Source organism: Alligator sinensis, unplaced genomic scaffold (genome assembly GCF_000455745.1).
Source record: "Alligator sinensis unplaced genomic scaffold, ASM45574v1 scaffold833_1, whole genome shotgun sequence".
NCBI classification, from domain to species: domain Eukaryota; kingdom Metazoa; phylum Chordata; order Crocodylia; family Alligatoridae; genus Alligator; species Alligator sinensis.
The window spans coordinates 828,642-845,262 of NW_005842475.1; the positions used below are offsets into that span (position 1 = coordinate 828,642).

The following is a 16,621-nucleotide window of genomic DNA, read 5'->3' on the forward strand; positions in this document are numbered from 1 at the left end:
TTTATTCACCAAGGCGCCCCCGGGGGTTACAAGAAATAATGGCCACAAGCTAGCAGAGAGCAGATTTAGACTAGACATTAGGAAGAACTTCTTCACAGTTCGAGTGGCCAAGGTCTGGAATGGGCTCCCAAGGGAGGTGGTGCTCTCCCCTACCCTGCGGGTCTTCAAGAGAAGGTTAGATAAGCATCTAGCTGGGGTCATTTGAACCCAGCACTCTTGCCTGCCTATGCAGGGTGTCGGACTCAATGATCTATTGAGGTCCCTTCCGACCCTAGCATCTATGAATCTATGATACTACGTCCATCCAGGTTGATCTTAAACTGGTTTTGGCCATTTTGAAAGCAGTTTTTGTGCACTGAACTCCTGTTGTGTTAGATTTGAACCAGTTTCCAATTATTTATACTGGTTGATATGTAATTTATCTCCCTAGCCTCTGTGTGTATGTGTGTGTGTAACAGGGCCCCTGCCCCATTACTTAGAAGGAGGAAGTAGAAGAAGGGTGAAGCCCCTTTAAGAGGACTCTGGCTTTACATGTTATTTGCAAGGGATAGAGCCTAGCTGCCATAATAGCTAGGCTCTGGGAGCTGAAGTCTGTCCAGTGCTGGATGTGATAGGGAAAGCAGCTCCTGAGACAACTGCAGAAAATTGGAGCATGGAACCTGAGCTTAGCAGGATTTGGCTGTCTGTGCTATCTGTGGGCCAAACAAAAAGATTGCTGCAAAACAATGAGGGTGCCAAGACTGTGGGTTCCTTTTGTTTGAGATAGGAAGCATTGCTTACTTTGGGAATGTGACTGCTGGGAGCCCTTGGGTTCTGCGAGGAGCAGAACTCTATGGGTTGCTGACAGGTGCCACCACTCTGTTCAAGTCTGCAGGACCATGATCGAGCTCCAGGTTTCTAAGTAGACTTGGTGAGGCCATTGCCTGGCCAAGAACTCTGTGGGACCATTGAGGACCCTCCAGTGGAACTGTAAGATTAGATGACTGAAGCCTTAAACTAATGCTTAGTGAAGAGAGGTGGCAGGTGTTTGAGGGTAATCCTATAATGGAGGCAAGTTGTATGGTCCAAAGAAGTAAGGACAAAGGTCTGCAATGGAGCCATTCGGTTGCTTACGGGCTTACCTGAGGAAGATGGAGAAGGTGTTGTAAGATGTAAATAAGAGCCTGAAAGAGACTGTCAATCTGGCCCCCACTTCCCACTAAGAGAATCCCAATTTCTGCCCTATTCAATCACGCTACCTAATGGCAGTCTCCCAAATCTGTTGCTTTCAACATCAAGGTGTGGCAGGACAGTGTCACATTGGCTTCTGGGTGGCCAGGTCTGGGCCCACTTGGGAATTGAGGTTCTGACCAGGGTCAGGAGGAGAAGTTGAATTCAGCAACAAGCTGGGTCAGGAAGTTAGGAGGCAAGTCTGAGAGCAGAGTCTAGGAACAAGCCAAGTCGAGAAGCCAGGAGATCAGAGTAAGAGAGCAAGCCAGAGGGAATAGCAAAGCACTCTGGGATATCGTTGAGTTCTGTTGTCCCAATACTGCCTGTTCCTGCACAAGAACTTTTATGGGGGAAGTAGACCCAGATCAGAGACTATGGTGACAGGGAGTGGGAGGAGGGCTAGGCCCTGATGGAGGCACCAGGCCAGCCTTGTCTGAAGAGGTTAGCTGTAGGGTGGCAGGCCAGGATGAGTACCCATGGTGGCTCAGCCAGGTCCCCTAGTTTGGTGCTGTGGTCTGACAGTGAGATGGGATAGTGTACTAGGGTGCCAGGGGAAAAAAAGCAGGTCACCAAGATCCACAGTAATCTCAAGGAACTCCAAAGCCTGCTACAGTATTGGGAAGAGAGAAGGCAAAAAGGAACCTTAAGATTTGGGGGAGGGTGTCAACAGTTGCTACCATTTAATATTGATGATGAGGACTGTAATTGCAAAAAGCCTTGGTTATTACAAGAACTAGCCACACAGGTCAGGTGGTTGTTGCCTGAGATGGACATGCTTTGTGACAAAATAGCCAACACCTCTAAATTCCAACAGGGATCAAATTGAAGGACACTGAATGAGCCATCTTTCTTGAGAAGGTCTCAGACCAGGCAACAACTGCAGCAGGTTGAGACGGCTGAGCACCAGGACATAGCACAACCAGAACTAAGGTATTTAAGAAATTACAGAATTTCCTTCATTGAAGATTTTCAGCAAAAGGCTGGATAGAAATCTGTCTGGTTTGGTTTAGGAATAGCACGTCCTGCAAGATCCTTCCAGCCCTATGATTCTGTAATGTATTGTTGTATGCTTGCAATTGTTCTACTATTTTTGGGGAAGACCTTAGGTCTTGTTGCAGAACAAGATACCTCATGCCTATGAGATTGTTTACATGTATTAATTATGTATTATGCTAATATTGATGGAGATGATGGTTATGCTAACTGGGCAGAAGCTGTGGGCTCTTAGAGGCTCTGTGAAGATCCTTTTGGAACCAGTTTCTGTGTTATATGGAGGTTCATTTTACAAATTGCTGATCAGAGTTAAGGTTGTAATGATAAAAGTTATCATTTACAAACATTCCCTATTTAGAAATGTTGGGAATTTGGAAATGGTCCCTCAGTTAGGGAGAGTTAGTGAAAGAGAGGGTCTGAAGAGGTTTGCCTAGTGCTTCACAATTAAAATTTGTTGTTCACTTCTCATTAATGTATTTCTGTTTTTATTGAACCTGATAATCACTACATGCTGCCAGAAGTGGTAAATGAGAAAGTCTAGAACTCAAATTCTTTTAAGTTCTGAAAAAGAATGTAGAAATAGAGCAAATGGAGAAATATGGAAGGACAAAGACCTCTGTAGGTGAGCTGCACTAAATAAGTAAAAGGATAGTTAGTCATGGAAGTGTGGTAACCTCCACCTGCCATTCAGATTTTGCATAATATAGCAGAGAACTGGTGGGTGTTTAGACAAAGGTTTGCATGGTACCTAGTAACCAGAAGAGAAAGAGGATGAAGTAAAATAATGTAACTTTTTGCGTATTGTAAGAGATGAAGCCTTGGCTGTATGCAACACCTTCACTTTTGCAGAAGGCCTAATAGTTAACTGTTATACTGTACAAATTTGAGGAGTGTTGCATTCCAAAAATGAATGAGACCCTTAAGTTACAGATTTTCAATGTGAAAACAAACAACAGGAGAAAGTCTAGATCAGTATGTTACTGAACTAAAGAGACAGAGTAAAAACTGCTTTTGGGAACTTGACAGAATTTGTATTAGATAGGACTATTTGTGACATTGCAGACACTGCATTAAAAGAAAAATTATTGCGTGAGGGAGACTTGTCCCTAGGAAAGGCTGTCCAAATGTGCAAGGCAGCAGAAACTGTGAAGGCCCAGGCTGCAAAGCAGAATGCATCAGAAGGCATCATCTATGCATTAGGCCTTGAAAAAATGTGGGCAGAAGAAGCCACCTCACAGGGTGAATTTTCGACTGGCAAGAAGCTTCTGCACAGGATGGAATTTTCCATTGGTAAGGAGACCTCTAAAAGAGAGAGAGCTTACAGGCAGTCGTGCATGAGGTGCGAAAGGCCACCTGGCCCCAAACCCTGGGTTGCATTTGGAAAGCTCTGTTCTAACTGTGACAAGAGGAGTCATTTTGGTAAATGCCACAGGTCCAAAATACAGATTTCAAGTGCACACAGTTGAGCTGGAAGAGCAGTTTTTGTAGATATAGTAGAATAAAGCAAAACCATGCGAGGGACTGGATTTTGCCAGTGGAAGTGCGAGGAACAATGGTTTCATTTAAATTGGAGATCACATTAATATTTTATCAGAGTATGAATATAGAAAATAGAAGTTCAGACTAAAACTGAGTCCAACAAACATCAAAATAACTGGCTATTTAGGAGCAAATATACCAGAGAAATGGGGATGCATTGCTAGTATCTAATATAAAAGTAAAGTATATAAACTCCCATTTATTGTAGTAGTCAGGAAGGTGATGACAACTTTAGAACTGGCAGCCTGTGAGAAAGTGAATCTAGTTAAGTTAGCCATTATAAGGATCTCAAGTCTTTCAAGATTTGGAGAAAAAGCTTCCCACCAAAAAAAAAAATTGGAAACTAAGTTGGAGGAAAGTGAAACCATCACTTTCCTCCAAATTTATTGGTTGGAGGAATATGAAACTAGATTTACTAAAGGTTTTGCAAATGGAAGGGGAAAAGCCCTCTGCGGTTGCGGATGTTCACCCCAAGTCTGCGCAGCACAGCGTAGTAGGTGTGCCAGCACCTGGCACTCTTTTCTTGCTGCTGCGTTGGGGTGTCACATGCAAGTGGACGCGGGACTCCCAATGGGAGTTCCTCCCTCCATGCTTTGTAGACACACATGCCCAACTCATGGCAGGGCACCTGGGATCCCTATCCCTCAGGACTGGGCCCTTGAAGGGGAGAGGCAGGGGATTGACCATGGGAAGCAACAACCTGAGTGAGGTCTGTTAGACATCCGTGAAGCAGATCAGCTAGTCTGTGACATACAGTGGCATAGCTGATCACACTCCACAGAGGGCCTCTGTTTCCAGCCTGAGGGAGAAGGGGAGGGAAGACAGAGGTTCTGCCAGTGGGTTCAAATGTCTAAGTCAGACTTTTCAAATGATGTGTCACAGCAACCTGGGGTACCATGGGATGTCTCAATACTAGCACCATTAGATGTGCAAACACCTATACATTATTCACATAATAAACCCAGAGATTTCAGATAGGAAACGAAAGTGTTAGAAACATTCTGACCTGCTGTGATCTTTCTGAATTCTTTGAAAAAGAAGAATTGCTCTGGTATTTTTTCTGCAGTCAGAAAATGAATGAAAGTTAAGAGCTAGCATTTTCCAAGGGGTGCCTTGAGTCTAAAGGTTGGGAACCACTAGTCTTGGCAACCAGGCTGCAGGGTACCACTGTCTAAGAACTAAGTCAGATATGGGGTTCTTGTCATTCAAATGTACTTGAGACATCCTTGTACAAGTTTGGCCCCATCTTCCTTCTTTGGCAATCACAATCAAGGATGATTGTTTTCCATGATTGTCTTATCTGTGGGTCCAAAGATGGCTGACGAGGCTGATCCAGGATTGACAGACTCTGTTGCAACTTGGGCACATGTTTTCACGTGGGTGTGTGGCTCTGGATTCTTGATTCTGTTTGTGATGCACTGTTTCTGCCACTTTTCTGTCTCCTGTGGTCATTGTAATATTTCAAAGTAAGATCCTTGTAACAGACTCTTCCTCCATTTGGGGTGGTCCTGGGTGATTAGTCTCCCATAAGTTGATGTCAGTGTTGCATTTTTTTCAAGTTGGCCTTGAGGATGTCCTTGAGGATGTCCTTTAAGCTCTTTCTCTACCCCCTTTTTGAATGTACGATGTGATTGAGCTGGGAGACTAAAACTTGCTTCAGGGGTTTGGAATTGGACATCTGAATGATATGACGGGTGTAGTGAAGCTGATGTTGGGTGATCATTGTGACAATGGTGTAGTGTTTTCTTGTGTGAGGACACTAATGTTGGTGCGCCTTGTTACATCTCAGCTGTGTATTCTTGGGGAACCCTGGTACAGGATGCAGTCTGTCTGACTCACAAAGGACTCACCCCCCCCCTCCCCTCCTCTACCTAAACGAAACTGATTAAGATGCAGTGAGAGACGCACCTAAGACCCTCACCAGATAAGGGTGACGAGTGAATCAACTGCCCTAGGTCTCATTTACATGAGAGATGGAAAACAGAAAGCCTGAAGCAGAGGCTGCAGTGAATTCTGGGACCAGAGAAGCAGGAGAGCGCTGCATGATGGGGAATCTGTGCTTCCAATGTTAATCAACCCATGTTCACACACACCCACCTCAGCATTTATCAGACCAGTTCTAATCTGGATTTGCTAAGGACTTCCCCCCCACCCCAGACACACACACACAGCTCTAAGTTTAATAGGCATCTCGGGCCGTACATTCCCCGGTCCCACTATGGGAGGCCTATTTAAACTTGATTGACTAAAACTCGGTTGCCGGGTTAGGGAATGCTGAGGCAAGAGACCGAGGCAGAGGGGGTATGGGCAACATTTGAACAATGTTTAAGGGTTCATCACAGCATCCAGCCTGCTGGAGCCCTAATCCCAGGTGTTGTCACATCTTTCCCGAGACGACTGGTGGGAGTCCTCTCCACAAAAGGTTATGAGCACCCCAATAATTGTCTTAAGTCTGTTAAAAGACTATAGTAAGATCTGGAAAAGTCATGCTAAGCTGAGGCTTGTGCACAACAAGTAAAAATCCAAAATCCTGATGCTGCAAGCTATCTATTGTTCCTGAAGAAACCATGAGATATCCCATCAGTATATCTGCCACCCATAGGAATCTCAAGCTGGCTCCCAAGTATTTGGGTTACTCCCTAATCTTAAGTGTTTCCTGATTATCAATCAGTTTCCTGAGATGGTCCAAACCAGATAACCCCTTGTCAATAGAAAAGACAATGATTTACACTACTGAAGGTGCTTCGAAGCAGCTGAACTGAGGGTATAAAAATCTGTAAGTGTGTGTGCTGCTAGAGGGAGAAGAGGAAGAGGAAAAGGAAGGAAAAGAAGTAGAAGCAGGAGGAAAGAAGGAGAAGAAGAAAACCCCTGTGCTGACACCATCCCCTGTCGTTCTTGGGACGCTGGAAGAACAGATCATCTCTCCCTTCAAGGACTGTGCTACAGACTGTGCCTGTCAGCTTTGCAGCCTGAGTACCGTGGACTAGGTGAGATCCCAGCGTTCTCTGTCTTCTTTCTAGGCATAAACTTCTGAACCTGAACTGTATCAGTTAAGCTTGAGCTAAGTTTCCCCAAATACTTAGTGAAACCAGGGTAGTACTGTCATTGTTGGTGTTTGTTTTTCTTCTGTATGTTTATTACTACTAGTACTATTATATATTTCATATGCTTAGCAATAAATAACTTTTATAGTCAAACTGGTAGTAGTTGTGTATATTTTTCCTTCTCTACTTCTCTTTCCTCCCGTGCTCTGCAGCAACGCTTCTTTTACCTATGCTAAAGATCCCTGTGAAGCCCAAATTATTGTGGGGTCTGCTCATCAAGAGGCCAAAGATTGGGACGTGCTGAGTTTGAAACACATAAGGGGATCAGCTTGTACAGGCTGATTGACCCAGTTTGACTCAGACGTGCCCTTATGAACTGAATGCTGGCCCATGAGGGTGTCAGCTGGACACCCAGCCGGATTCAGAGGGATTCTGTTTACCTGTGTGCTTGTGTCTGACTGCATTTTATTGTTGCTCTTATGAACTGATTCTTGGCATATGAGGGTGTCAGCCTGTCCATGCTGATCAGCCCGGCCAGGTCAGGCGTGTCACGTTAATTTGTGTGTGTTTGTGTGTATGACTGATTTGGTGACTGGAGGAACCCAGTCCCATTGAGATTGAGTCCTGCAAGATGGCTCCATTGGGGGTGAGGGCTTGCAGAAGGGAGAAATACAGCTCCGTATAGTAACACAAGCAGCACATTGACAGAATTACCAAGACCCTAGAAACTATCCCTAATAAATGAGCACACCCCAAAGTAATGGGCAAATTTGGTAACAGCCTGTCTTCCCACTGCATTTGAAGGATCTTCTCCAGGCAGCATTGATGGTACTTTTCCAATTACTTGAGGCGTCTTCCGTACGTAGTCCACGTCTTAATGCCGTACAGTAAGGTGGGGATCACAACTTCTTGATAAACTATGAGCTTGTTTTCCGATCTTATGTCATGATCTTTGAACTCCCATTTCTTCAGGTGTCTGAAGGCTGCACTTGCACATTTGAGGTGATGTTGGATTTCCTCGTTGCTGTCAGCCTAATACACAACATTCTTCAGAGTCTCACTGTGAATCTGAATTACTGAAGCTGGGGACTGCTCTTCAAGAGCTTATTGATGCAGGACCATAGTCTTCTGAATGTTAAGAGTCAGTCCCTTTTTCTTGTATGTCTTGGTTAAGACGTTGATGATTGCCATGCAGTTGTGGCCCCATCATTTAGAATAATAAATAATTTTTCTTATAACTTGCTGCATTTTTCAGTAGAAGATCTTGAAGTGCTTTATAAAGATAGGGAATTATTGTCATCTCTCTCTTATGGATGGGGAAACAGGTGCAAGTCAGCGGTTGGGCTGGGAAGAAAGTCTAAGTCATGCCTCCCAAGTAGGCAAGTGGGACTGGGATGTTTTTTCTAGCTGGAAAATCAGTCTACTGCTTTTCAAAGGCTATACGTTTTGTGGGTGTTGCATTGCTGCTGTTTAGTATTTTTGCAATTGATGTATCATTGTATAAACATTTGTGTGGTCTCCCTTGTTTCTAGAATAGATGTGGCATTGATTTAATTACGTTTGCAGAAACGAAGAAGGTGAATGGCATGTATAAGTAGTTGCTGATGTTAGAAGAAACATTATTATGCTGCAATATTTAATGAGAGAGCACCAAGTTATGTATCATGTTACAATCGTTTCAAATACCTTCAGGCACTCTTCGTGAGCTTCTCTGGGGACCTAAATGGAGATTATAATGGTAATTTATATAAGTTTATTCTCTGCATTGCAACATAAAAAAAGACACTGAAGATAAAATTTTAAATTAAATTCTTTATCTTTGATTGAAAATGTAACTTTCAAAGGAAGATTAACACAGCATCATCAGTAACCAAGGGATGATTTCATCACTACTAATTTGAACATGAAATGCATCAGCATATAGAATTCACTCAGCTTTGTGAATTAAAAGTCTCTGATGTCTGTATTAGAAATATCCTGCAGATATAATTTACGTATCAAAGCTTCCATTCTACTTTTGTTACAGCATATGGTGGTTAGTCATGATGGTGCTTTATATTTTAGAGGGACATCGACTCATTGATATTCCCAACCATTTTCCACTGCTGAGGTAGCAGTTCAGAATTACTGTTTGCCAGTGTGGTATAAAAAGAGAGAAACCCTTTAGCCACTTTGAACTCTTATTTTTTGTGTATTGCCATAAAAAACATCACTTTAAAAATAACCTCTAGAAAAGGGTAGCTTTTACATAAACACAGAAGCTGCATACTTCGCCCAATAAATACTTCAAAGAATTTTCTAACTTAATGCATAAGCATTTATGTTTACAACTCTCATTACTGGGAATAGAGCAGGGTAATGCCTACTACACTTCAACACTTTTCCTGTCACTGTTCCATGGTTAGCACAGTTTAATAAAAGCTTTGTATGATAATTGGATTGACAGTTAATGCTAAGTGGAAAAATATTTTAAAAAACAACTCAAGTTTTTTCTTGGTAGTTTAAAAAACTTTCACATTTTAAACTTCCACCTTTTCAGTGAAAAGTATCTTTTCTAGAGACATTGTAGAGTTTTCTGGTGACTCATTTCACCTGATGAAAATAATTTTCTGATGAAGTAAAGCACCATCCAGGTTATTCTCTATATTTCTCTCTCTTCCCCCTGTCTCTTTCCAGGAATTTCCCAAAATATCTATGTAAGGGAACAATGCTGAGATTAAAATCAAATACATATTTTAAAATGAAAATGCAATGTTAGGTTTAAATGACCTGTCAGCATCCCTTTTAATTTTAGGAACCAGAGTATTAAAGAAGAAAATTGCCAGCTGCTGCTTTAAACTGATGTGGAGACGATAGTTGTTGTCAGCTTTTTCCTTGCCAGTAAATTTGTTGCTCTCTATGTTGCCTTCAAGTAAAAGCACCAAAGGAACCTTGTGTGTACCTTCAATAGAAGGGATGCAGGAAAAAATTGTCTCTCCTGTGCCTAAAGGGGTGTCTCTCTTTCTGTCTGTGCGACTCCTTATAGGATAGCAGTTTTGTTGTTCAGGCTTCTTGTATTCTTTATTTGAAATAGAGGAATCCTCTGGGACTATAACCCTTTTCTATTTAATACTTGCTTCTGTGGGAGAAAGTCTGTTCAGATCAGGTTTCAGTAAAAGAATTCCTGACAAGCAGAATCCTGATCAGAAGAGACTTAGACATGTCAGCTTTGTAATAATATTTGGTGTTACCGCAACAAGCTCTTCCTACTTTTCATTACTTTGGACTGAGGCCTGCAAACAAAAACAGGAAAAAAATATGGGTGGAGTTAAGCTGTTTAACAGGGAAGCCAACTATTTGTTAGTGAAATACATCTGCATTTAAAAGTACGTTTAACTTAAGGTAGCCACAGGGCAGCATTAGCTGTCAGTTACTGGAAGTGTGGAAGGTTTCAGTGTTTCTATTTACTGGTCACGTGAGCAAAACGCAGGGCCACTTAGTTCAGGAACTGGCATATTCAGTGTTAGACAGTCTTTTAAAGACAAAACCTCTTCCTGAATATGTGCATGCTTATTTTTGGCTGAGCAGGGCAGCCTGACTCTGTGATACTAATACATCAGGGTGGTAAAGGTGTTTGTTTTTTAATGAAATATTTAACCCAACACAGCATTTTCTGAAATTATTTCCTCGTTCTCCTTTTCTAAGTTATTGCTCACACGGGAAATAGAATGGGGAAATAGAAGTGCAAGAATCAGCATGTTTGGGCACAGCCTGCATTTTTTTTCCATGCCTATGAAAATACTTTAAAACGATTATTGGTGAACATGTCTGAAAAATAGTCCTGAAGACTGAAATCCAAATGCTGCAGGGCAGGTATGGTATGCCTTGTTACAGGTTTCAACAGACTTTGCTAGCTGTACCTTAGCCCTGCTTGGCCTCCATCGTACCACCAGTGTACAGCAGTACTAACTTTTAGTGATTACTTTTTGGGATTAAAAGATAGTTCATCTTTGCTACTTTATCAGTCCTTTTTTTCCCCTTCTGGAATTGATTACTTTGATTTTTTTTTTTTTTAATCAATGGAACAACTGTCATCTAAAAGCCAAACAGGAGTCCACATAGCACTGTCTTGTTTGACTTGTCTTTGTGACAAAACAACAATATTTGGGCATATATTTATCCACTGTACAGTTCTCATGGGCTAGGGACCGACATTCAAAATCCTGACCCGGAATTGATTCAATCTTTGCAGGTTAGTCCAACCTGGCTAGGCTGAACCAGTTTGTAACCAGACAGACATTCTCTCTGGACTGAGGAAATTCAGGTACATGCCTGCAGTGGTTCAGGCTAGAAGCTGGGGGGGGGGGGGTGTGTGCTAAAGCAGCCCTCCCTTCCCTTCCGTAGGGAGCTAAGCTGAGGGGGGGCATGGCCAGGCCCCGGAAGGACACTCTGATTAGGGAGGTCTGCCTGCATCATCCCAGGCTTTTCCCTGCTGGCTGCTCAAGGGGCAGGAGTATTGCCAGACCCCAGCCTAGCACTCTGAGGTAAGGAGGGGTGTGCAGTGCATGCATCTGTTGATGATACGGAGCTTTTCAATGTCCCTCCTTACTTTTTTATACTGTCTGCATCAAACTGACAGGAAAGCAAGCCAGCAGGAGGCTGATAAGTGTTTATCATCCCATTAGCAAAACAATAGCCTTTCTCCATTAGTTCAAGCTCTTCTTAAACAGCTTACCAACTGACCTGTTGTTTAGCTCCAAAAAGCCCTACACGGTTACTCTTGCCTTTTCTAGTGAAATTGGAGACATACACACAGAGACATCTCTCAGCATTAGCTAGCATACCACATGCCTAGGGGCTGTGGGGTTGGGGTCCATGCTGTGGGAGATGGGAGAGGGGGATCCCTGCTTGAGCAGTGTGGCAGGGGAGGGCAGGGGGAAGCCAGACAGACCCTGCTGTATCTGCAGTCTCTCCCGGAGCTCCAGCTAGGTACCAGAGGGGAGGGGCCAGCCCTGCTATGGAGCACAGAGCCCCACCCAGCCCAGAGACCGTAATGGGATGCTGAGGGAGTCTGGTTTATCTTCAACCAGAAAGGTGTCTGGGACAGACATTGCATAATCCGGTTTGATCCAAATCATTTGTCTGATACTACGTTCAACCAGGTTTATCTCAAACCAGTTTCAGCCATTTTCAAACTTGTTTTGTGTGCACTGAACATCTGTTCTGTTACAGGTTTAAACCAGTTTCTGATCACTTAAACTGTTTTATGTGTAATGTCTGTCCCTAGCCATGTAGTTAATGCAATCAGCCTTTATAATGGTGAACACAAAGAATATCCCTAAATATGCACAGTATATATTTTCATTAGAAGATGAAGTAAGTAGAACTAAATTATCCCTTAAATTCTTGGCTATATGTCTGAATAGATACTATTTTCAGGAAAGATCCAAAGTAAAACTTTTTGTAATGTTGGGTTGGGCTTTAATTTAAATTAGAAATGTGCAAATCTGAAGTTGATCAAGTTTTTCTATGAACAGTATTGGATCCCTGCAACTACACTGGGTTTTTGTATACACATACGTATATTTACCTCAGTACATTGACTGAACTCAGAATCTTATCCATTGCATCTGGTTATTGAGCTTTTGCTCACCTATATAAACTACTTTGCTTCAAGAAAATAGGCAAATGTGTAACATCTGTTTTGAACTAGGAATCAGTAAGTCAACTGTTTATTTAAGGTTTTGCTTTTCCTTTGATTCACCAAAGGAAAACAATGAACTTTGAATGAAATACATTGTTGTTAGGAGCGCAAGTGAATCATTTTCTTGGGTAGATGCCACCAAAGTTGAATGTCCTGTACCACAGAGACTACGTAACAGTAGAATAAAAAATACTGTTGTGGTGTTACACAATATTTGTCTAGATAAGTATAAAACTGTCCTAACAGTATTATATGTTTTTCTTAAATCTCACATACTCATTCATAAAAAAATATTGTCATCATTTTAAAATTATAGTGACACACAAAGGGTGAAATCAATGGCCTCTTTGAAGTGAATGGTGAAAGTTGTATTGACTTCAGAAAGTCCAGAATTTCACCTAGCATTTGTGCCATGTTGTATAAAGCTCTGTAAAGTAACACTGCATACAATAGAGTGTGGCATGCCATTCATGTTTATTCATGCTTTAGCTATAAAATATAGAGTATTTCATTCCCTGTAAATAGAATAATTTGTATGCAGAATATTTCAATATAACTATAATAGCATTGTCACATACACTGCTTTTCTTGAGAACTTGATGAAATTTGATATCCCTTTATAAATCTTCAGATTCAGGGAGTTTCAATTCAACTAAATATCTCTGACCTGAAACTTGGATTCAAAGCTATGAGTCTGAGAGGAATTGTATTTATTTACTTTTGAGGAAAGCAAAACTACTTGGCAATTAGATGGAAAAACTAGATGTGACTACTGTATAAAAAGAAGCCCACTCTTTTATCAAAACAAATATGTGTTTGTAGTATGAAACATGACTCTCTGCTGTTAAAAAAAATAAAAATACCATTGCAGGAGAGGCAAGGATTTTGTGGGTAAATCTTTTATTAGACCAAATGCATAGTTGGGATAGACTTTGAATACATTTATTTGAAAGCTTGTCATCCCAACTCTGCTGTTTGTCCAGTAAAGAATACCACCCACAAAAATCCTTGCCTCTTACCTGTTTCCTGGACCATTTAAACTACAACATCACTCCAGTGCTACTGCCATGCCTATTACATTATTTTACTTCAAAAATTGTTTGCAGCACATGCATACTTTGTAGCTCTTTTAGGATATAAATTTATTGCATTTACAAATTGTTTTCCACATTACATTTCAAAGTATGCAGTCAGAGCGTTTGATCTGCAAACTAAAATGTTTTAACTTTCACACTGATTTGGAGCCTTTGTAGTAGGTCATGGCAATTGATAGCTAGAGCCACCTATATCTGACAGATGCAGTTGTTATGGTCAGTGATCTGAGAAATGCAAAGATCTTGATACAATAAACCATAATATTTCTGAAATGTGGATTGGAATGAAGGTCTGGGTCTCAGCCTTAGATCATGTCTGGCCAGAATACATTAAATCATCGCTCTCTGAGGTAAAAGTAGATCAGATGCTTGACAGGCAGGCTTTCTTCATTATAAATCACACTATTCCAGGATAAAATTAATCCATGGAAAGTGAGGAATAATTATGCACCATTTTAGGTTACACTGGTATATCAGTTGCGCCTCTGCTACCCTTGTCAGTAACATCCTGGGATGGCTGTTTGCCCAGCATTTACCCAAGGCAGACTGGGTCTTCTACCACCTGCTGCCAGGGACCATAATAGCAACTCTTATGGGCATCTCTTCTAGGAGATCTAGTTGCATGCTGCTGTGTTAACACAGAGTAAAATCTAGGGCAAACTATGCGGTAGTAATCATGTCACGTGTCTGCATCTGAAGTCAATAATTAACAAAACTTATAGTCATCTATTTTCTATTGGTGTTAGAAAATCAAAGCCAGTACTTCCTGTATAGGTGAGACAGCCAACACCTGACCTCTATTGTGGATAACTATAGCACTATCATTGCTCTTTCTGTATCTGTCCTGGGGAATATATAATGAAGGCTCCAATCTCCATGCTGTATATTTGTTATCAGTAAAGCTGAAAATATTCAAACTTGGTGTCTAATTAGAGGCACCTCAATATTCATGTTTTAGAACTTAAATATGTGGTTTGATGGTTGGTACCCACAGTTTTCTCTGATGTCAAATATCAAAAATATTTTTATACTTTAAATGGAAACTGCAGATTCTTAACACCTTACAAAAACATCATTTTAAGTGTGAACAGATGGATTTAGGTGTTCAACCTTAGATACCCCACTTGAAAATGCTAACCTAAATTTGCAGGTTTTATGTAGTTTTGCATATTTTAGGCTAACTGTTAATATGTCTAATTGTTTTTGTTTATTTAATATCTTCTATGGCTTGTGTCAAAATATTCTTCGCATTCAGCTCTAAGAGAAATAGTTGCCAACTTTATTAATAGAGTAGATAGGCACTTAAATAGCTTTATGTTTTTTCCAAATAAGTAGGTAACTTCTTTTAAAGCAGCATTGATTTCCCCTGCGGGGGGCCCCCCCCCCCCATTTGTTGGCCATGGATATCACGCTAAATGTCACACTGAATTTACAACTCTGTGAAACTGTCTATGCCATGGGATTTTAAATGCCTGGAGACTTTTTTTCCTGTGCTGTTCTAATCAAGTGAATGGCTCTTGCTATTGCATGGTTTTCCCTAGGAGCATAAGTGATTTTTATTCTTTTCTTCTTCTTAGAAAATCTGATAATTAAACACTTAGACTTTTATCAGGCAGAACAGCAACAAACTCGTGGATTGTAATGAAGTCGGAAGCTCCCACATACAACCTGTTGGCTCCTCGCAGAGGAGCTATGTCACGCTAAATTATCTCCACATGCTGATGAGCAGTATTCTGGCAGGGATGGATGAGAGGCTGAGCATAAAGGACAGTTCTAATAGAAGAAATGATGGACACATTCACCTTTGTGAATCCCACTGGTCCCTTTGTCAGAATGCTGTCTGCTGCTGCTGCTAAATCGAATTCTTGTTTAAGGTAGCAGCCCTGAAAGGTACCTGCTGAGCAGCAAAACATGTACTAAAAAAGGATTTCCCATTTCAGCTTGATGTTTCTTCCACCCAGTTTAGCAGTATATTAATTGTTTTTGGAACTGCTACGTAATATGGGTTTGGTGCACTGTGTGTGAAACAACAGGGCTTTCTTTCAAGAAGGGGTGTTTGGTTTTCTGGCAGGAAGACTAGATACATGAAAGCTTTTACTATATGCAGGATCAATCCTGCCATGATCTCCAGCCCATCCTTTGATATCTGGATCCCTAAAAAGTATATTAATGTTTTCTGAGTGCAGAGTTTCAGAGTGGAGAACCAGATCTTTACCTTGAAGCTGCATCAAAGGCTGACTGTGAATCTTGGGCTGTGGCTCTGGGAGAAGCAAACTCAGAAGGTTTGCACAACAAAATTCAGCAACTCCGGAGGTTGATCATGGAAATCAAAGAGGAGAGAACCTCAGATGAAGCACAACAATTTCTCTCTCCAGTGCAGGCAGACAACCTAGGAGAGTTGCAGTTTACAAGTAAGTGAATATACGCTTTATGTCACGTTACACTGTAATGCTTTTAAAAACGTTCTACATTCTGTAACTGTTGGAATTAAATTGCAGTTTCAATTGTTGACTGACAGTCGGCTATAGTAGCAGGAAGAAATGGAAGAGAATTAAAATATTCATGATTAGCTATATTTAGGTTCAGTCAAATAGTCTCCTTTGGGGAAACAAAGGTGTGCTTACAGCATCAGGTTTTCTTTAATAAATGTTGTTTTTCAAGTTTGAAAACTCTTCATTTGAAAACAAAAGAATAACCTCCTTTATACCACACATGAACATGCAAACTATGAGATAACAAAACATAACTTTGACTAACTTAGAAAGAAGGAGATACAGTAAAACTGAATATTAGTACTAATGAATTGTTCCTTCTGTGTGGCAAAAACACTGTAGCAATGAAAATGTCTGGCCATATGTTCAACCCATGTTCATTGTTTTATTCTGGAACTATGCTGTTTTCTAGGAACTGTCATCTTCAGAGGATTTTAGTTGTCCATTTACCTAACCCTGTCAGGTATACATTTGGGCTGCACATAGAAGTCATGTTATAGACAAGTCCGCTGCCAGTGTGAATGGTAGCTTGATTTTGGGTAATTTTTCAGAACACTTAATTGTTAA

The 16,621-nt window shown here is 41.2% G+C and overlaps 1 protein-coding gene across 1 annotated transcript in view; it reads left to right on the top strand.

The window, feature by feature from the left end:
• Window positions 1–16,621, top strand: part of INPP4B (inositol polyphosphate-4-phosphatase type II B) — a 554,084-nt gene that overhangs the window by 161,279 nt on the left and 376,184 nt on the right. The window contains exon 4 of the mRNA XM_025212602.1: window positions 15,749–15,973. Coding sequence (XP_025068387.1) covers window positions 15,749–15,973 — 225 coding nt within the window. The remainder of the gene's footprint in view (window positions 1–15,748; window positions 15,974–16,621) is intronic.